Genomic DNA, 21,897 nt, shown 5'->3' on the forward strand with positions numbered 1-21,897 from the left:
GCAGCTTGGTATAAAATTTTAGTACCTCATAAGCGAGCTAGATGTTCGGATCTATTGATGTATCATTCAGATTTTGGGTCCTAAATACCTGTGTCATTTTTTACAGTAGTGCTTTGGAAAACGCTGAAAGAAATCACCTTCTAGAACCTGCCACCATGCACACCAGAGCCCTAACTCATTCTGAGAGCAAACATCCACATCACCAGCACCAAATCCCTGTGTTGCAGACTAAATGGCAGTACCACCAGTATTCTCAATGTAAAGGTCAAGGGCTCAGTATATCAGTGGTCTCACTGTCGAGCTCACCTCTGGAAGGATTGAAAGCACTTAACTGCCAACTCTGAAGCACTGAAAAACAGCATGTGCTGTTCTTTCAGTATTTGGGGCTAATCAGCTCTTGCAAACAGAAACAAAAATGTAATAACACAAAGGAACATACCTCACAATTTATAACATCTGGCAGGCCATGATGTTCTCAATAAAAAAAGACTTTGTACACAATGAAGAAAAAGGATCTTAAGAGATCATCAATGCATTTTTGGTATGTCAGAGCTTGGAAAGATTTTCAGGCACAAGGCAACATTTTTCTAACTCTATTTGATAAAATCTGCAAAAACACTGTGCTGCTGATCAACAGAGATAAACCATATAGAAGGAACAGCAGGGTCATCTCTATGATACACCAACACTCATGATGAGTGGCAAACAAATCTCAGATTTTCTAAACAATAGGGACACATACCAAGTGATGAAGGACGTTCTGTTGTCACACAGCTCAGATGCTAAGGATTATGCCAACCTTAATAACAAAGCAAAATTAATACTGGAAATCCCAGAGTACCACAAATGTCTAAATCTGCATCCAGAATTATGCAGATGGTTGTTTTCCACATTTTCAAGTATTATCACAGCTGCCTTTCCCTATAAACAGACAAACAAAAACTTTGAATTGCAGCATTATTGTCTTTTATGGTTTGGTGTTGTGTTTGCTGGAGTTTTTTCCTATTCTCATTGTTTAAATAAAGAACAAGTATTGCCATCTTGAGACCTGTTGTCCTGAAGTCGTTAATATCTCTGGCTGACCTAATACAGTCAGTTTTTACTTATTTTTCACTCATATCTAGTGGTAGTCTTGCACATAGTGCTGATGCAAGAGCTTGTTATTGGCCATATTTGTACCAGAGGCCATGAAATGTAATACTAGAAATAAATCACTCCCTTTTGTAGAGAAGAAAAGTCAGTACTGTATTTAAAGTGTGAAAACATTTCCAAAAGTGTATCATTCTCCAGTACCTTGAAGAAAGGAAATTTTTCATTAAGTGGAAGTCAGAAAGGTGACTGTCATACAGTTACAGACTCACTGAAATCCTACCAAGAGGCAAAACAATAAACTCATCTTAAAACAAATTTCTCTGTTAAGCAAACCTAACCTTGTTAAGCTTCTTGAGAAATGTCTTCTTCCTTTCAGTTTCTGGAAATTGACATTTTCTGAATTTGACCTTTACATATTCACATTCTGGTCCTTAATTGATTTAATTTTTATGTAAACACAGACATGTTGGTGAACACATGCAATATGTTTATACCAATTATAGAAGCATTTTTTGGTGAACTGTTTGTTTTCCATGTATTCTTTGTGCAAAGTACCACCTACGGATATAACTTCCTAGAGCAGTTAGGTCCTAGTGTCTCCATGGAGAAAAGAGTCCCATCCCATCACTGCCACTCTTGTTGATTTTTCCATTAGTCCCCTGCACAGACTGCTGTATTTATGTGAAAAATACACCTAGCAAGTCACTGGAGTGTTCCAAAAGCAATAGAAAAGGATCACAGAATGACAAAGGAAACTATCCCAAGGTGAATTATCAGTTCCAATACTTCTGTTTCTCAGTACCAACCATTCATGTTTTGATGTTATTTTAGATAAGTTTTATCAAAACTAGAAATCATGTATTGTCTAGGTCAAGCCATGACAACATATATATACAGGTATATGTTTTTCCTTATATTTATTACATATATATATATTTTAAAGTCCTCAGATAAACTGTTTTTTTATAGGATCCCAATATTCAAGAACCAATTCGTAGCTTGTTAATTTTACAGCTCATTAATTGTGATTCAGTCAACTTATATCCATCTCAGCTCAAGAGTGAGATCTACGGTGAATTTAGCATATTAAAAAAGCCCACCAATAACCCAAGGCATTAATGAGAAGCAGGTCGAGATTAGGAAAACAGAAAGGAGGTATGTCATGAGCCTGTAATGCTATTTGCCTCATTTTCAGATCAAGAAAATAATCAAAGAGGAGCAACCACTAAAAAATATAATGCACACAGACATTATTCCGTGCCCTAAAGTTACTAGACAGTACTATCTCAAGGATTTTTTTCCCATCTCAATGATTTGGCAAACACTTTTATCTGGACTTTCTATGGAAATGTCAAATTTGACCTAGCTCACTCTAGGAATCTCCATGAAAAGGGCTTGCCAACAGTAACTATTGGCCTGCTTCCTAAAAGCCCAGCTGTTTCAAAAACAAAGGTTTTCCCCAGCAAACTTGAGAAAAAAAATTCTTTATGGTCTCAGCTGGTGTCCAGCTTGTTACCCAAAATTGGAAGATGAACTAATGGATTAGGAAATTCTTTCTGTGATCCAGTGTTGAGGCACATTGTTGTCAACAGCAGCAAGTGGCTAGTGTTTTTGCATTTTCAGTTGGTGTACACCTGAAGCTGGCTGAAGCAAAAATATGGTAAAAGATTTTTTGGCAATTCTAGGTATGACAGAGTTCAAGTCTGTAAGGTTGGGGGGGTGTGTTATTTATTTATTTTACCTACAGTTGTTAATTTATTTTAGCTTAATGCTTTGTTACTAATCTGCTTATTACATTCCACACAAAATATTGAAATATACTACAATATTTTCATGCATTCTGATTTTTGCTTTTTGAAAAGTGTATAAAGTTCCCTTCCCATGCTTTTTTTCTTTTAGGAATTTTTTTTAATTACCCTATTTACTATTATGGAAAAACAAAACAAAACCACAAATACCTTCATATGGTAATGTTTAATGCAGTAATCTTTAAATAAAGGAACCCCACAAATTTCTCATGCTGTTTTGTGGGATATTTAATAAATACATGGTATTTTATTTTTCTGTGAAAAACTTCAAATTTTCAATAGTTTGTTATCAAACTGTTTCTCACAGTTTGTTCAAAGGAGCGGAGGGCTGCGAGTTTTTAAGAACACTATGCCTGTCACATAAATAAGGGTATAATCTGCAACAAAATTCAGTTTCCAAGTGAAAGGGCGAGTAACCTAGCATATCACAATGAAGAAGAAAATTGAAGAACTAGAATAAAAAAAAAAAAAAAAATCTATGCAAACTTCCATTTCATTTTGCCCAGAGATCAAATTTCTGAGGCAGCAGTCCTTTTTTTCTAGTTCTCTCCTTTAATTCATTAATCTTAGGAATATAATGGTTTTGAGATAAACAAATAAATTTCTGCCAACTGTTTAACATTACCTTTTGGAAATCTGGTGAAATTCTTCTGTCGTATCTTACTTGCCATTGGAGAACTGCAAATGAAAGTGTATGTTATCCTCCCTCAAACAACAGTCCAAAATTCAGTAAAACTCTTGGCATTCTTTATAAAGAGCATTAGATGAACATTCTCTCTAAATGGATTTTTTTTTTTTTTGTGACTGCTTTTCTAAAGTAACCTCTTTTCCCCTCTCTCTTTCCACTGTGGAAAAGATTCACTGCATCGAATACGCCGAGAGTTAAGCTTCTGACGACAGGCAGACTGCAGGGGTAAAAACAATCTGTTTCACGGGCCCTGACTCAGGGAAGGAGACGTACGTGCAGGCACTTAACCCAGCTGGGCAGATGTTTGGAGTGATTGTGCACTGGCAGCTCTTACCCCAACCAGTGTAGCTGTGACAGCTCAACATTTCGCAGCCCATAACTAACTGTGGGTTTATGGATCCCTTTATGCAGGCTTGTCTGAAAATGTTCACACCCTCAGTGGCATCAGACTCTTGTCATTTTTTATTTATTTGCAAGCTAGAACATAATTTTCATCGTTTGTCTTCGACAATCCATAGGCAAAATTAAGATTGCATCTACATTTCCATTCTAAGCAAGACAGAAATACAGTAATTGATGGCAAATACTAAACATTTCTATAAAATATACTGGCAGAAATTCAGAGAATACTGTGCATGGGTAAATGATCACCACTCATCAGTGTGCCTCAGAGAGGGGCACTTGTCTGAGTGCGTGGTCAGATACTGAGATGATTCTCACTAATTTAGTGACTTTGGGGAGATGTATGTGGGATCTTTTGGTATCAGGTGTGATTTAACAGCCTACAATTGACAGCAGCACATCTGGACACACCTATATCAGACATTCTTGCCCAACTGTGATATTACGTGTCTATTTTTTTAAATGAGAACCTGGTTTATTGCCTTAGTTTTAGGTATCTGTCCTTGGGCTTGGAACAGTTCAGAAAGAAAGACTTTGCTGGGGGAGAAACACGTCATAGTGAGATTATTTTTAGTTCCTGAGAAAACTAGACAAAATATTACATCAATCTGGATAGGAAATTGCCTAAAAATAGTCATATTCAGATTTTTTTTCCTTTTGTCCTTTCTTTTTCTCATACTAGTGACCATTTCCCAGCAGAAACATGCACCAAATGGAGCTCAGCCTCTGGGAACCAGGAAACATAACCCCTCAAAGTTGTCTCTAAAGTTTTTATTTCCTGCATTTTCCAACTGGTTCAGAATACAACAAATAGAAGTAAACCACCCTTCCTTCCCCACCACCTTGATCCTCCCAGATAGGCAATGGTCAGGCAGAATAAGACATTGATCCTAGTAGTAAAACATTGGCACTCTTTGCCCCTTAATGCCTACTGATGTGGTCCATTAGTATTACTGTCGTTCATGCATGTGTTATTTAAACAGGACAATTATCCACACAACGGTCTCATTCTGTACCATTTTTTGTACTCTCTGAAGACAATGGAAAAAAAGGATAAGGTTGTACAGCTTTTGGCCATCAAGATCATGTTTACAGTATAAATTTATATACTGATCTCTAGAGGGGTTAAAACACTGCTTGAGATGTGAACTTGCAGTTGTTCTTAATGGAATTTGAACTTCAGCTAATCACAATAACATTAACAGTATCAGAAAAGATATTATACTAAAATATGTCTTGAGCAATTAAACAAGTATTTAAGGCTTCACTGAAAGCTGGAAATATTATCTCCACCTTAAAATACCAAAAAAAAAAAAAAAAAAAAAAAGGGTGGAATACATTGAAGGTATTGATATGTGCCTAAACACTGAAATTTATCATAGGGAACAATAGTATAACAAATGCCAGAACTAATCAATGTTCAGAAATGTCATCTCTTAAATTATGCAAAGAAGGCAATGGAACTGCCTCACCTCCTAATGAAACTGTTCCTTGTCGGCTGGAACACGTGAAAGAGTCTCTCTGCCAAAAAGGTTTTGCCCTGACTAGAAAGGTTTAAAAACATAAAGGACGTAAAAAACAAGAATCCCAAGCTAAGACATAGATGGATAAATCTATCTTTATGCTCTGTGTCACAATATGAAAGGAAGACTAAAGGAGCCCAAAGCTCTGCCACAGTCAAAAAGGAACCTTTTGTTGAATTTTGAAACATCTGGTTATTAACAAAAAAGCCATCTCCTCATGAGAAATTAAAACTTTCATGAACTTTCTTATCTGAAGCAGAGAGGAGGAAGAGCGCCAAGCAACAGTCAGTGACCAGCTCAGATGACTGTGCTAACCAGGTAGGTAAATTGGATGTAAGGGGTGTTCCAGTAGCTTTCTAGATGACAGAAGACAACATAGGCACCGAATGAGATCTGAAGTGTTTATCCTAAAATTAAGCAAAAATGGCAGCCTTCTCATAAAAATTTATGTAGCTGTGGATATTACATAGTTAGAAGTATTCCTTTTAAGATAAGTGTGAATATCTCAGTCTGATGAACAGGCAATAAGGAGCTAATATCATTTTGCTAATTCAAAATTGAACTGGGAGAGATTTCTGCTAATAAAATAATCTGCATAAAAGTAATTACCTTTCTCTAAAATAAACTTTGCGACCCTCTCAAGTGTTGTCAGGATTCTGCTTTCAAATTTAATATTAGCTTTGTGAAGCAGTATAAATTATGTTACTGGTACATATGGCTTTTCACTCAATTGATATGAAAATATTAGTAGTCCAACACAGAAAGTCAATTTATACAGAAAAGTACAAAACTAAACATAAAGGTTTAAAATTTGGTTATTTTCAAGTATTCCTAGCACACCTTTCCTGGGAACATGCAACCACATCTGTTGTGTTCACTGCTGCAACTGTAATACAGCATGTAGATAAAGCCAAGTTAATCTTAAACTAGTTAGCTCAACTACAGGCACTTCTTTCTTTGCCCATAGTGAGACCTGAACTCAGCATGGGCTCTTTTTCTCTAATTTGATTTTTATAACTCAGCTTCTAACTTGATTTTTATAACCTACATGGATCTCTACAGCCACACGGACATTTGTTTGGCTAGCTGGAGTTACAAATTCAAAACTGTTCTTTTACCTACGTTATACAGCAGTTTCAGCTACCAGACTGGAGTAGACAAGTAGACGTATACAAGAGAAATCTTTACAACAAAAATCTCATGTAAATCAAGCCACGGATGTACTCCATAAATACATAATGAAATAAATGCTTTGCTGCTTTTAAACTGTATTTGAAAAAGAAGCTTTCTTTGGCATCAATGTGAGCAAACATGTTCAAAAAAGACTGAAATGGACAGACAAAGTTATTTCAAAGAGAGAGAATGAAGTGGGATGTTGATGTAACATTTGTAAGAAACCCATATTTTCTTCGTAATATTTGCATTAACCTGCCTCACACCTTTCAGCTCCACTGAGGGGAGACTAAACGAGATGTCCATCACATATTAAATTGCAGGACAAGAGTGCGTCCTCCCATCCTGGAGCTCGTATGCTCGGACAGTCCATATGCTTGCTGCACCTCTGGTTCATGCAACCCTTCCTTGACTACATCACAGCCTCGGCAGGAGCAAGGTGTAAATTTACCCCCTACCTGGCAAGCCCAGAGATACATATCAGCATCATTGCAAAACTACACTGTATTTTCTCTAGAGTTTTGTGACACCTGAGACTATATACTTTAGATGGATATTATCCAGAAGTCCACCCACACTGTACTTGCACCATCTGCTTTCCCAACATAGCCATATTACACTCTTACAAGTCTCATAAAAATCTTCTATGGTCTTTCTAGGTGCTCAGATGTGACAAGACTGAGGGCTTAAAATATTCTCAAGAAACAACATTCCATAAAATTGTCCAATTTACCATTTTAATTATATACAGCTTATTTTAAACTCTGTTACCACCTTTCAGGGCAGTCCTTGCTCATCTGAACAAATCTCTTAAAATAAAACACGCAAGAAAAACAAGAAACCGTGACGCAAACTATTCCTACTTGATGCTGTGGACTATGAAGGGATACTGTTGTTTGAACAGATGAGAAAAATTAAAGTATGTTTTATAAAAAATAGTGAGTTTGAGAAAAAATATTAAACTGTCTGCATCAAAGAATTAAGTAGAAATACAATATACAGAATTCAAAACACTACTGGTGGGAAGAAGGGCATTCCAGGTACTGCCTTGAAAACCTCTATCAATTTGCTTCTCTTCAGGGCAGATGGTGAAGGGGTCATTGATTTTATTTTCTTAAGGGGGAAGGCACAGAAAAAAATTACAGTATTTTGGCACATCAGGTATTTTACTGGAAAGATATTTTTCCATGAGAGAACATCTGCAGCATGCAGTTTTAAGGAGATTCTGAATCTCTGTCACTAAATTACATTTTTAATTTGCAAATGGTAAAGGATGAAAGCTGACAATTTTAAGGGCTTCGTTAAGCTTTCTCTTAGATTTTTTACATGGTCGTAAGACAGTATAAATAAACCTATAGTCTGAGTTTCAGTCAGGATATTATTTTTCCTGTTACCAGGTTTGTATCGTTTCTAGAGCAACCAAGTGGGAAATGTAAGCCGCAGACTTCTCAGAGCTTTCTCCAAAAGCCAGGTAGCTTTTTTCATGCTGAATCTAAAACCCAACAAGATTGTATCGTGTATTTTTTGCTTCATAGTACTGTCAAGATAAAAAAGTATCTAACACATTTGTGCTCACATTAAAAAAGTGATCCACATATCAGTCTTCTCAAAGTTATAAAAATATTTCTCAAAATCAAACAAGTCAAATAAATTAGATACCACAATTGATTTAAAAACATTTCAGTAGTGTGATTGGAGGCTTGCCTGCTTTCAATGTAATCAGCCATCTTTTCCTTTTAATATTTGAAGTCTTCCACCTGCAGGCTGTTAGCTTTAGTGCTTTGCAGAGACAGTCAAAAGAACTGATAAATAGAAAATACCAGCCATTTTTGTCAGCCAACAGAAACATCAGAGGTGACATGCAAAGCTAGCCAATATGAAGTAGCTCAGCATGAATTTTCCATTAACTCAGGAATATGCTATTTGTATGGAAAACTATTGAACTTCAATTCTAGGAAGGAAACCGCTGCTGCTGCTGTACCCATTTCAACATATTACAATAAAATCAAAACAGAAATTCAGATAATTTACTTTTATGACAGTTATAGTGTGAAATAGTACAAAGAATACTGGGCTTTTTTTTTTTTTTTAAAAAAAAAAGAAAAGATTATTAATTTTGAAGCCATGGTTATAAGACATGGAAGGTAAATAATCATTGTTTTTGAGAGATACTCTAATTTCATTATATTCCCGTATTACTTGCAGAAATTTTACATGCAACATATATGACACAAAAATGCCAAAGATTTGGAAAGCCCTGAATGAAAACGGAAAATACTTTGGAAAACTAGGTGGCAAATGTGTGTCAGTGTTTCACAAAAAAATCATCAATATCAGAGAAAACAATAAGCAGTCTCAGAGAAAAATAACAACCTTAACTAATGAATTGCAGATTGACCAAGATATATTACACACACATTCACGCCCAAACATGTCTGAGCCAGGTGTGACAACTGGATGAGTTATATAGTCCACTGCATGGGATCGCAACAAGAACACAAAGTTAGCAATCCTCTAATAAGTTAGTATATCAGCTAGAAAAAAGGATGAAAGTGGCATTCACTAATGACACACTGCACATGGTCTGAGAAAGAAATGAAACACAGCTACCTTTAAATGGATGAGAGCCAAACAGCCAACATACGCATTGGTGTAAAGCCAAAACTCTACATTTTTTTTTGCAAATGACCTTAATAAAACTCAGATGGTACTCCCACAGGTGCCCTGCCTGCGCAGTGCTACCGCCCATGGGTACAGAGGCATGCAGGGCACAAATCAGCAGGAAGCTTAGGAGACCAAATACAGGCCCCAATACACTGCTAGGCATTAAAACCCAATCCCAGCTCCAGGCATTAGGGAAAGGTTTTGAAATCTCAGGGCAATGTCCCTGCTGGCTTCTGGTGCTGACCGCCACAGCACAACCCAACACAGCACACGCTTCCAGCATGAGCCAGAGCACAGCCACGGGCTCGGTGCATCTCCTGCCCCGACCACAAAGCCTGAACTCGTTTCAGATCCAGGGGCCTGAATACACCATCCACATGTCCAGTATCTTCATGAGCCACAGCTAGATTGCATGAGATTTGTCTGACCTTGCTCAACAAGAAAAGTACATGTGTCATTTTTGAGGTTTGCAGTCCACGTAAGTAGAAAACTGAAACATCCAGAGTTTCCATTCCTTCAGTAAAACAGTAATAAACACTGCACCAGAAACTAGGGAAGATACGTTTTATTTTCCTTTATTTCCACAGCAGTGGAGATTTCCTCTAAAAGACTGCAAAAAAAAAAAAAAAAAAAACAACCCACCAGGATCAGGCTTTTCTTTCTCAGTAGTAATGTGGCTTAAGAAAAGACCAATGAGTACAAACATTTTCAGAATTCAAGCAATGTAAAAAATTGCACTTCTAAAACAAAGCCTAATCTTCCTCCTGTTGCCAATAGCCTTGTACTGGAAAAGATAATCTAAGAGTCTATTAGTCCATCACTGCAGGTCTATGCTGGTGTAACTTTATATCATAACAAGTTGTAATTGGAATAACACAGACATGACTCAGATGTTTGATATTATCTAGCTATACAGTTACTAATGGATTTCTGACATTAGCTATACACAAGAAAAGATTCACAGCCACCTAAAACAGAGCTGTAGTACTTGCAAAACACTTGTCTTCTAGCAAAGAGCTGGCTAGAAGCTTTTTCATTCACCAAAACATCCCCTACCATCAGAAAGGGAACATTTTGCAGAGAGACGTGGGTCTTAAGAAAATTTTGAATCAAGAAATCTTTTTGCATTAAGTACTCTGGTATAATGCGGCAAGAGAATGACCCAGAGTGATCTGAAAATTCTGCTGTGAGACAGAGTACACAACAGTCTCTCATTAGCAAGTCAAGATCTTGGAGAACTAAGAATTAACTACAAGGCAGTGAAACAATTTCTAAGTTGAGAAGGAATATTGAAAGCCAACAGAGGAAGAAATAGTTATATTTTTTAAATCTAAAGCATAATCACAGAAGCAGATCTCAGATCAGAGAGCAGAAGGGGAGAGGAAGAAGCACCCTTTGCTGACGACTGCTGCCTGATAGACCAGATAGCTGTGCTGAAGGAAGCTGACTGCCAAGGTCAGATGGAAGAGTCTTTGGTCCAGATAAGAAGCTGCGTCTTTGAGAAAAAAGATAAGAGGAACAATCTTAGGTTCCTTTTTGCCTCTCAGAGTTCAAGGATCATCTGGATGATGCTCTTAGTAATATGATTTAGTTTTAGGTAGTCCTGTGAAGAGCAGGGATTTGGAATCAATGATCCTTATAGGTTCCTTCCACCTTGAGATATTCTATGATTCTATGATCAGAGAATGGGGATAGGACATAGAGGAAGTTTATTATAACCAGTGCTGTCTAAAAGAAAAAAATATTCCTTAAGAAATCTTTGTAACCTTACCCAGGTCTTTCCTTCAGACACCTCATGTTCCTGAGCAATGAACACATACCAGAATTTCCCTAGGGCACCTGGAAAGATTGGAGGTACAGCACTGATCCAGGGTGCAGAGAACTAGTGCCCCAGGGTACCAAAGCAGAGTATTGGAAGTCCAGGTGAATTACAACCCAAAGAGACCAAAACTGGAAGCTCAGACACACCCAAGGACCTGGCATGGGGCAAGGAGACCCATGGGTCAAACATGGGTGCTACGAATTGTGGTGCCAGGGAATTAATTCTCTACTCAACAGCAAAAGAAGATTTAAATGCATATCACAGCCCATGCGCTCTTCTGTTGCCCACAGCTACGCCATCTGCACAGAAGTCTTACAGCATGGATCATGCGTTGCACACAACACATACTTTTTTGTTACACCAAGAGTCTGGGCTTTTACTAATGCTTTCCCTTACTCCTTCCAGGCAAAAACCTGTGGCATGTGACAAGAGGGTAATGGGACATTTACTTAGTTACAAAAGTTCTCTGAGCCTTCTCTGCAGAATGAAAACATTTCCTTCAAATCACCTAAGTGGTTAAAGAAAAGAGTTGCCCAATTAATTACAAATAGCCTCCACAGCATTCCCCATTAGTCATATCAAAAATTTATAGACTTCTTCCTTTTAATTACCCCCAGAAATATTTCATCACAAATGTTCAGGACTGTGTAGTGAAAAACAATGCTAAATTTTTGTTAGCCACCAACATTATTTTACTACTTCATAAAAAGCCAAAAACTGAATGTAGTTACTTCACTGAAGTTAACCATAATTGAATCTCCAGATCACACAAAAGCCAAAGCAAAACAGATAGCATTTCAACCCAGTATGCTAGGGATGCAGGGAAGTTGAAATATTAGCGCAAATGAATATTTGTTTAATGAAACATAAGGCCAAATCAGAGGCTTTGTATATTGCTAGTGGTTTAGAAGTGCCTTCAAAATCTAGGTTCATAATATTTCATTAAACTTGACAATTAATTAACTGGGCCTAATGATCCCCTCTTCAGCAATCTGAGATAAATGAACAGGAGCATCTTTTCTGGCCATGACCATCCTCTCTGGAAACATTTTGCAATAAGTTGCAATAAATAACTGGCATTCCTGCTCTCCTGTGCAAAGACAGGTTTTTCACGTTTTTGTGGCATTACTCTCAATTACTAAATTACTCCAAAATAATTAAATGGAATTAAACAGCTAGATGGCTTGTGGTATCAACAAAAGCATCAAGGAGTGTCAGGGAACTTCTTTTCCAACCCACTGAATTTCTGGTTTCAATAATAAAGCAAGATCTGATCCAGAGTTACATCACGGACCAGTAGTCATGGAAAATAACATTACCACTGTTTTTATGATGATTCATATCCTCTAATTTTCAAATTCTCTTGACAGTCCTGCTGTGCCACAAACAGTGTTAATGTCACACTAGAAGAAAACCACAGATCTTAAGTGCCATTTCTGAGAAAGGAGTTCATAAAATCCATAATCTATTATTTTCCAGGCTCAGCCATTGTCAAAGATATACCTGCAGTTGAGTAACAAAGTCAATAGACAATAGAGGTCTTCAATATTTCTCAGAATAAGAGACCACATAAAGTGCAAAACATACTTGGACCATAAAAATAAAAACAAAACCTGAAGTATTCCATATTGACAGTGCTCATTTTATGAAAAAATCTTTGCATACCACCTTTCCCATGCAGTCTAAGTCATGAAAAATCTAAGATGTTGAAACTAGGGTAGGAAGCTAAGATAAATTCAATTAGTTTCAGAGTTCTGCTCTTTAACATTGTTTCACCAGCAAATAAAATCAGCTCTGAGACTCTTTCTTTCATGGCCTGCCTGTGTGAAGAAAGATTTACTCATTAGCTCTCTCTAAAGCTAAGGAACTGATCCAAAAGCAGAGCCCAGTACCAGGCTGCATTACCATAGCTGCCTACCCTGGCAGGAATAGTGCATAAAGAACTAGGCATTCAGCTTTCCCTCCCCACTTCTCCTCATGCCTTTATACTGCCCATTAACACCAGAACGACCCTCTCCCTGAAGCCAAGAGCTGGTCCACAGATAGCCTATAGGAACAGTACATGCAAAAAGAGTTGGCTATTTATATATTTTGCATATGCTTTAATTACACTATCACCACAGCACACAACAGCAACATGCTTTATAAAGCACTGACAAAGTTTATGTTAATTAGAAAGCTCGATTAGCAATTCTCACACTGCAGGCAGATTTTGTTTGATTCAGAAACAGTTGAAGAAAGAAAAATTTAGAAGAAAAAAGGCTTAAAGGTATCTGAAGTTAGACAGAGGAATCCAAGTCTGTAATTTAAAGTATATTTAACATATGTTTGAAATCTGTTCTTCTCAACAAGGGCTCTGACTTGGGAATATGCTCCTTGACTCAGTTCTCCAGCATTTTTTCTCTCACTGACATAACTGGCTTATAGTTGCTCTGGAAAAGAATTTTATCCCATAAGAATGATCAAGAGCTACAAGCAAATACAACTTTAGCTTAAGTTACATGCCGTCATAAAACATTTCTGAATAGAAATACAATCAGTTAACTGGCATAGGTAACACTCAAACGAGAGACAGTTACCAATTACCTCAAGTTAGGATAAAAACTTGGTTTTATACTACAAAATTGTTCCCTGTGGTGGTTTATACACTTTTCATTCTTAAAGTACCTACTGCCCAAGGTGATCCTGTTCACTTCCAAGTCAGGATACACTACCAGCTGGATCAGAAATGCAGCTGTTATTCCAGAGCAGTTTAGAAAGGTGCCCAGGTATGCCAGCATTCAAACGTTGCTGTTTGATATAAGAGACGGACTGTGTAAGTCAAAAGTAAAGCAAGCCCAACCTCAGACTTGGGAGGAATTCTGAATTTTTTAGCTCAATACTGTCCCTAGTGTAAGCTGGACTGGTTTCTCTTTTTACATAGACTACCCAAAGCTCTTAAGTTAAATAAATTCCATTTTCATAAGAAATCAATAGACAGTTCATGCAATTCTATTTCTTCAGCTCCACCCACACATCTGATATGACTCATGAGCCTCAAAGTTGTTTCAGCTTTCATGGGTATTAGTACTTGCCTCATTCAATTTACTGTAGCGCTCGTTATACTGAGATACAGACACCTGCTTTACAGCTGTGAGAAAAATAAGCTACTTGACAGCAATTAAGGTAAAACTTTGCTTTGGCATAAATTCTGGAAAACTGCTATTTCCTCAGTCTGTCATGCTCCCTGAAGAAAGGGTGAAATGTTAGCAAATTTTAATGACTGCTCTTAAGGGGAAATGAGGGAAATTTAGAGAATTATACTTGCAGATTAAAATATGGTAACCTAAAACTTCTGTAGAGTTCTACTGTCAAAACCCCAAAGCTGTAAATGAACCCACTGAACTGCAATTTACAATGACTGCCGGAAACACTTCCCAAGGATTTTGCATACATATCACTTGTTATTGTATTTCATTTTACTAGACACTGGATGAAAAGTATTCTCTTTCATTTAGAAAATACTCAAAAAATCTTTTTTTTTTTTTTTCCCCCAACAATTAAAGTTAGAAATGAAAGCTTGTCATTTGGCACAATACCTACATAGAAAGTGTAGTTCCATAATTTATGTCTGCATCCTCATCAAAACCACTTGAAATATTCCCTGATGTATATCCCATATCAATATACAGGACTCAAAAGCGCACACACGTATGAATGGATATGGCAGAACTGAGCTGACTCTGGAAAGTGGATCGCATTAGCTTAAAACTGTTCATGATGATTTCTTTGAGATGTGACTGCTTCTGCTTAGTCTGAGTCTATCCCTAGGTGCCTACAGGCAATGCCCAAAATGACTGGACTTGCTTTCTCTTGACCAGCATGACTGTGTAAACAGAAAGAATTAGCATTAAAAATATTACTGTATCTAAAAAAAAAATATAAAAATTTAAGCAGTGGAATAGCAGTAACAGCAATGAAAACAGGTCTTTCTAGAAGGGTGTGAGGGAGCTGAAGCAGCAGTAGCATACCACATTAAACATTACTCTGGAGTAAGGGTGCACATGCACATAATGGAGAAGTAATATTAAGCTGATTTAATTAAGCTAGCACAAAGGACTGTGTGGATGCATTGCCCCTTAACCAGGTTTATTTTGGTTTCATTAATATCAAGCAGAAAAAAAGCTAAAGAAAAACAAGACCTACTCTCAAAGCAAAGAAACATCATGTAGAATTTAACATTACTTTAGCTAACACGAAAGTAAGCCTGTGTACATGAGTATGCATGTGGACAGACATACAAAACAGTGGATTTCTTTAAAACTCTCTCACACGGAGGATGTAAAATGTGTATTTGAGAGACCAAAGCAAAGCCAAGAGCATTTGCTGATTAATGTCTTCATCACTGACCTCACTACTAAGTTTATATCTGAACCAAAATTTTCATTTCCTGTATTTTGTACATAAGAAAACAAAACAAAAACAAACAAAAAAAAAAAGCCAACAAAAACACCACCAAAAAGTAATGCCAACAAAAACACCACCAAAAAGTAATGCCAACAAAAACACCACCAAAAAGTAATCCCAGTGTACTGCAAGCAGCGTTGGTATCTCAAGCCTACTGCAATAGCCACAGATTTCAAAATCCTCAACAACAACTCTGAATCAAAGACAAAAAAATGCAGTTTAAAATATAAAGTGTGATCAGAAAAAAAAACTGATCAGAAAGTTTTATTACACACTTGCCTTTCCTTGTCAATGTTGCCATCTTTGATCTTCACTATAAATTGCCATTTAATTTACATATTTTATGAAAAGCATATTAGGAGAGTGAAGGAAGGAAGCAATAATAAGCTGTGTAGTCCTTTCCTTTGAAACACACTTCATCCATTTCAAACTTTTATTTGTGGACTTGCTAGTTTGTTAATCCCTCGGCAGTTTCTGACAAAACTTTCTTGATAGGTGGGACAAGGTATGTAAGTTTGATATTGCTAATAGTTTATACTCTAAGCTCGCTGGTTACTTTGCACATCTTTTTCAAAAAAGGCAACAGGATTATATTGGCAGTGGGAGGTGTATAAGGGAGTTAGGCAGGACAAAAGACCAGCTTCCCATAACAAGCTCAGTGCTATTTCTGCCTAACAGACTCAACAGTGCTTAGCACCATGTACGTTCAGACTAGTGACACTACCCTGATTTCAGTGTGGTGCCATGGGGTGTTCCTGCAGCTGTCCTTGAATTTAGCCAGCAGGGTTGGTAAATCTAATTATACTTAACAATTATCTTTTACATGGAAACAAGTAATAAAAACCAAAGCCCAGCAGGATGAATCTGCCATAATTAACTGTTCCCAAAAGAAAAATATCCTTCAGCATTTCTAGATTTCTATATATGCTGGTAGTCTGTCCCCCAGGACAGACACTTTTATTTGCCCTTAATAACAAACTTAATTTAAAGGGATTCAAATTGCCTGACTAAGCATACTGATAAACATCTATCAAACACATTTCTGTATATCAGATTCCCAAGCTGACAGATTGGTATATGCAATCAAGTTAAGCCCCTACGAAACAAAACAGAAAATCAGTTAATAGGTATCTTGTGGTAGGTATTATACTGATTTACTTTAAAAGGGCATAACACTAAACCAGCTAAATTAGAGACCTCTCTTGTTACACAAAATTAAAGTAACAGAAGTCTGTAGTTTGCTACTCTAAAGTGTAAGTTATCCTCACTTTTCGATGATAAAAGGAATTTGATAAAAGTTACGTTACTGGGACAAGTTTTAGTTCCAGAATATAGGAGCACAAGATAGAAAAAAGGCAGTAAGTAACTGAAAAAGGGAAGCATCATCCTGTTTTGTCTGAGGCTGTTTATATTATAAGAGAAACTAGCAACACCATATAGGCATACTAAACAAAAAATATTAAACATAGTGATGTGAAGGCAGGTGCATGGTAATTAGTCTCGCTCTCAATTCAGAGCTAGTCATGAATTTTGGAAAGCTAAAGGAGATTTACTTTCCTTTCCCAATCACATACTCTTGATAATGCCTTTCTTTACTGATGTATTTACTGAGAAACTGGGCAGCACTTAATTGTGCTTAGACTTAACAAAAAGATGATTTTATGGTAACCAAATACCAACACTTTGGTTCAGAATCAGTAATCTTCACAGTATATCCAGCAGGTTTCTTAATTACAATACTTACTCCCATCACAGCAGACTGAGGCTGCAGCTATCTCTTCTACATATTTATTGCATAAGTATCTGTCTTTGTGCAGTACACATCTTTTGGGTGGCAAACTTCTTGTGACAGTGGATGATTTTTTTAAACCAACAATGTCACTCAAGGCCTGTAGTGCCCCTGCTTGCTGGAGGTCAGGTCACTTCATTAAGGCGCTCTGTTCTCTCTTTAGACAAGGCTGTGCCACACTAACTCAAACTAAGTGGTCAAACTGTTAGTTCATCCTATTTTGCCAGAAACAAATTACTCTGCATCTTTGCTCCAACAGAGTCACAGTAACAAACAACTGCGTTTACAGCTTTGCAACTGGTACTTTTGACTGGCCTGAGGGTTTGCAAAGTAAATATTTACCAACAGTATTTGCTTATTTTTTTTAAAATTAAAACAAACAAATGAGGAAGTTCACATCAGCAATTGGCCTACTTGCTAATACTTATTAAACAAATAATAAAGCACTGCTTCCAAGACAGGCATATTCAAATTAATTTCCTGAAAAAGTTGTCTTTTGCTGGTCTTCACCTGACCTTGGTCATCAAAGAATGAGCACCAGTGAATATTAAGTTCCCTGAGAAATGCGACTCTGGCTGTCCCAAGAATACATAAATTACGTTTGAATTTTTTGCAGAAATTTCAGTTAGTAAGACTAAATCATGGCAGATGGATTCATAAAAAAATATTTGAGGATGAGATGATTTTTTTTTTTTTTTTTTTAATCCAAAGCATACGGCACAAACTCAAGATAGAAAACTTGGCTTTAATTCCACTCTGTGCCCAAATGGATTTGAACTTAAATCCCTGGGTAGAGTGCCCTAATTCCAGTAGGGCTGAAGCTGAGCATTTCCAGTCTGCTTGTTGATGTGCTCCAGTGTTTATAAAATACATTCTACCACACTTTTTTTTTTTTCCTTTCATTACATTTACTGAAATTCAACTGTTTTAGAACCCAGATGAAGATCCAGACCATTACTTACCAAGTGTGTAAGATAGGAAAGACTTAAATTCAGTTTCATCAGAAAAACAATTGCCAGTTTTCCATTATGATCAAAAATGTAGAAAAAAATGCCCAGAATTCATATTTTCTATTGAACCTGATACTGTATCTCAAATAGAGAAATGAGTTAGGACTAGATGCAAGTCCTCCACCAGACCTAAGCAATCAGTATGATTTAGAAGATACACTCTCACAGAAGAGATGATTATTTCAACAGAGCTTGGTAATTTTTATGGTGATAAAGGCTCAACCTTGGGAGTTACTATCTCCTGGCAAATAGAGATAGTATCTTTTGAAATCTTCTCTCTTGACTTTTGTCTCCCAAATGATGTATTATATTCTCTTATTCCTCTACTAGTATTTGATTAGCTTTTTGGAAATGCCAGCTTGCCTCTGGTTCAACAGCTTTGTCTAAAACCTTGAGTTATCTTTCCTAGTTCTCTCAGCAAGCTATTTCCTAACAAATGTGGTTTATTAATCTGCTGCATTTCTGGCAAAGAGAGTAGAATATTAAGTGAGATACTTTACCAGTGTCTGGCATTACAAAACATATGAGAAATACTTGAAGTTTCTCTGAACTATAACATCTTTTCCTCTGCTTTTTCACTGCAGAGTAGAATAAACCTGCCCTCCATTATGGTGTTTTAGTGGAATCTCAGAACAAAACTCAAAAAAGTCTAAAAGACTGGAATGCGTACCATGATTTTCCAGTGGCTGTTAGCTTAGTCCATGTATTTTTACTCCAAAATGCAAATAGGTGTGGAAGCGCATTACTGTGTTTTTAAGTCTTATGGGTAAAATTATTTCCTTAAGAAATTTTTTGGCTAAGCTATGGTCCTGTGGTCAAACAAGTCAAATGCTGGAGAAATGAAGCAAGGAAATGTAGTCTTGAGGCATAACATAATACTGTTTGCTTACATAAACACACGTCTCACAAAAGCCAAGTCTTTCTGACAGAAACACCGTGAAGGATTTCAGCTTTGTTTAGACATCTCTCTCCAGAAAATTTATCCATCAGCATAAAGAACAGTTACTGCACACTCCAACTCTCTTTAAAAAGAAACTTTCAAGATACTGACTTCGCTGCAAGTTCCCTCCCTTTCCCAGGAGTAAGCACACACAGTTATTGATATATTTACACTGATTGTATTGCAGCCTACTAGTACAATACCACACCAGTGAAACCCATTAAACACTTCTTGAAACTAAGCAGATCATTCCTTGCAGCTGCGGAAATACCAACATGTGACACATGATATATATATGTATAAGCAGAATAAAAAAATTAGAGGAATACTGACAAAAATCACAAACCAAACAACCCACCCAAGAATCAAGAATACATTTGTTCAGGCATCAGCTAGTGACACTAGCCTGCTAGGCGTCCATTTATCTGTCTAAGCTGATATACATCAGCATTAACTGTGAGAAGCTTCACATTTTAGGTTATTCCTGCAACAAACCAACTATTATTACATTATAGAAGTACATTATACAGATTGGTAGTGAGATATCATAAGTTTCCATGAAGCACTTAAATAACAGCTACTTTCATTCTACCTTAATAACATGAGTCTGTCTCTTTCCTCATCTTCTGTGTTGTCTTCCTGTGTAGAGAAAAGAAACAAATAGTACAAGGCTGGATTTCAATTCAAGACCAACTTGGTCTACTGTTCAACTGTGCTGCTTTTGTCTGTTTTCAGAAGGATAAATACTTCTTGCTTATTTAAGTGTTTGTAATTTTCTTGTTGTAGTCAAGATTGCACCCTATCATTTTCTAGCTAGCAGCCCATGTGAGGGAGCAGGAAACTCTAACGCAATCCTAATAGAAACAGCTGGAAGAAACATAAGCTTTAAAATATTAAAATATTATTTTAATGACTGCTAAATTAGGGGCACTTTTCTACATATGATAAAGCAGTAACTCAGTAGGAACACAAATACAGGAGAAGTGTACTTAAAAAATACCCAGACCATAAAGCATACCAGTATACAGCACTTCTTTCAAAAGGAGGAAAAAGAAAAAAAGAGAGGAGTTTTTTTTTAAAAAAAAGCCTATTTAGTCAATAAAAAGTGGTGGGTTTTATTTTCTGTTTACTATTATGCAATGGTAATAATAGCAAACCGACAGGGAAGTCTCAGCTTGGATTCAGAAGAATAATTTCCCAAGCCCAAACTTGCTGTAGTCTGAGTGCAGCCATCTCTACTCCCTGAGAAAACTTAGCTCTGCAGCTTTTCCCATTGATGTATTCCATATATTAAATTCTCTTCTGCTCAGGTTACCTGCAATTTCGCACAGTTTAAGAGCTATGATAACCCTGTAATTGGTAAGCATTGTAGCAAACAGAAGATACAAATTTAAAACAACAAGAGTTCTTAGTTGAATACGGGAGGAATATATAAGGAACACCAAGGCAGTCAAATGGGAAGGATTTTAAAAGATGCTCCCCAAACCAGCTGGAGCTTTTGCCATTTAAGACTGAATGAAGTTTCACCTTTGAAAGAACTCAGTGGTACCATTTTAATTTATTTTAAAAGATAATAGAGTTTTGAATCTGACCTTGTGTTATCTATACTCCAGACAGCTAGCGATGTAATTGGAAACTGGAAAAACTATTCTGGCTTTGGTACCCTCTTCACTTTTTATCCTTTCATCTCTTGTGATTTTTCCTGCCTCAGCACTATATCCTGATCTAGAAAATTGGGACCTGACAAATATCCAACAGTCTGTAGTACAGACAGAAAAGTGCTATTGTAACTACATCAGTCATGTAGTTATCGTGTAGTAACAAAACAGCCAATGCATACCTAATCAGACCTGCCCAGGAAGAGCTTGTCATGCACAAAAAGTGATCAAGTAATCTTCTATTAACTCAAGCCTCAAGCAACCTTACAATAATTATCATAAAAATTGAAACCTTCTGATTTAGGCCCCAAGTCAGGCAAACACTTATGCATGTGCTTAACTTTAAGAACTTAAATATGCTAAGCACTTGCTAAGTAGGTTGGCAAGCAATGAACTGCCTTGTTAAATAAAGTAAGACCTAAATCTTACACACACACAGCAGTTAGTGCCTGCCAAGAGGAATTTCACACACAGCACTGAACTACACAATTTTCATTCAGTTACATTACTAACACTGATGATGCTCAGGTGAAAAAGAAGATGATGAGCTCAACAGCTCTTAGATCAATGATTTAGCATGTGAGAATGCCCACCTGAACTCCAAGCTTTTCCACTTTTTCTTTCTTTGCTCTCCTGCCCTAATACATGCACATAGTTTTCAGTTTCACTATAGATTTCCATAATGATGAAATAGGAATTGAGGTTTTCTTAATCTTGACCCCAAATATACTGGCACTCACTTTCCAGCACCACAGTGTCCTGGATTTACCAACCAGTATACCTGTCTGAACATGGCAGTCACTCTGGGACAAGGGAAACTACTGCTGGACAGATGGTTAGGACCTCCTGAGGTCTCTTCTATCCTGAAATACTCTACAGTCC

At 36.9% G+C, this 21,897-nt stretch overlaps 1 protein-coding gene across 1 annotated transcript in view; it reads right to left on the bottom strand.

Annotated features, from left to right (window-relative positions):
• Positions 1-1,279: 1,279 nt before the first annotated feature.
• Positions 1,280-21,897, bottom strand: part of LOC116964491 (protein FAM13A-like) — a 53,721-nt gene continuing 33,103 nt past the window's right edge. The window contains exons 6-8 of the mRNA XM_033004244.2: positions 19,950-19,996; positions 3,526-3,578; positions 1,280-1,293 (exon numbers count right to left, since the gene is read on the bottom strand). Of these exons, the coding sequence (XP_032860135.1) occupies positions 1,280-1,293; positions 3,526-3,578; positions 19,950-19,996 (114 nt within the window). The remainder of the gene's footprint in view (positions 1,294-3,525; positions 3,579-19,949; positions 19,997-21,897) is intronic.

This window comes from Tyto alba, unplaced genomic scaffold (genome assembly GCF_018691265.1).
Source record: "Tyto alba isolate M040663 unplaced genomic scaffold, T.alba_DEE_v4.0 Super-Scaffold_1, whole genome shotgun sequence".
NCBI classification, from domain to species: Eukaryota; Metazoa; Chordata; class Aves; order Strigiformes; family Tytonidae; genus Tyto; species Tyto alba.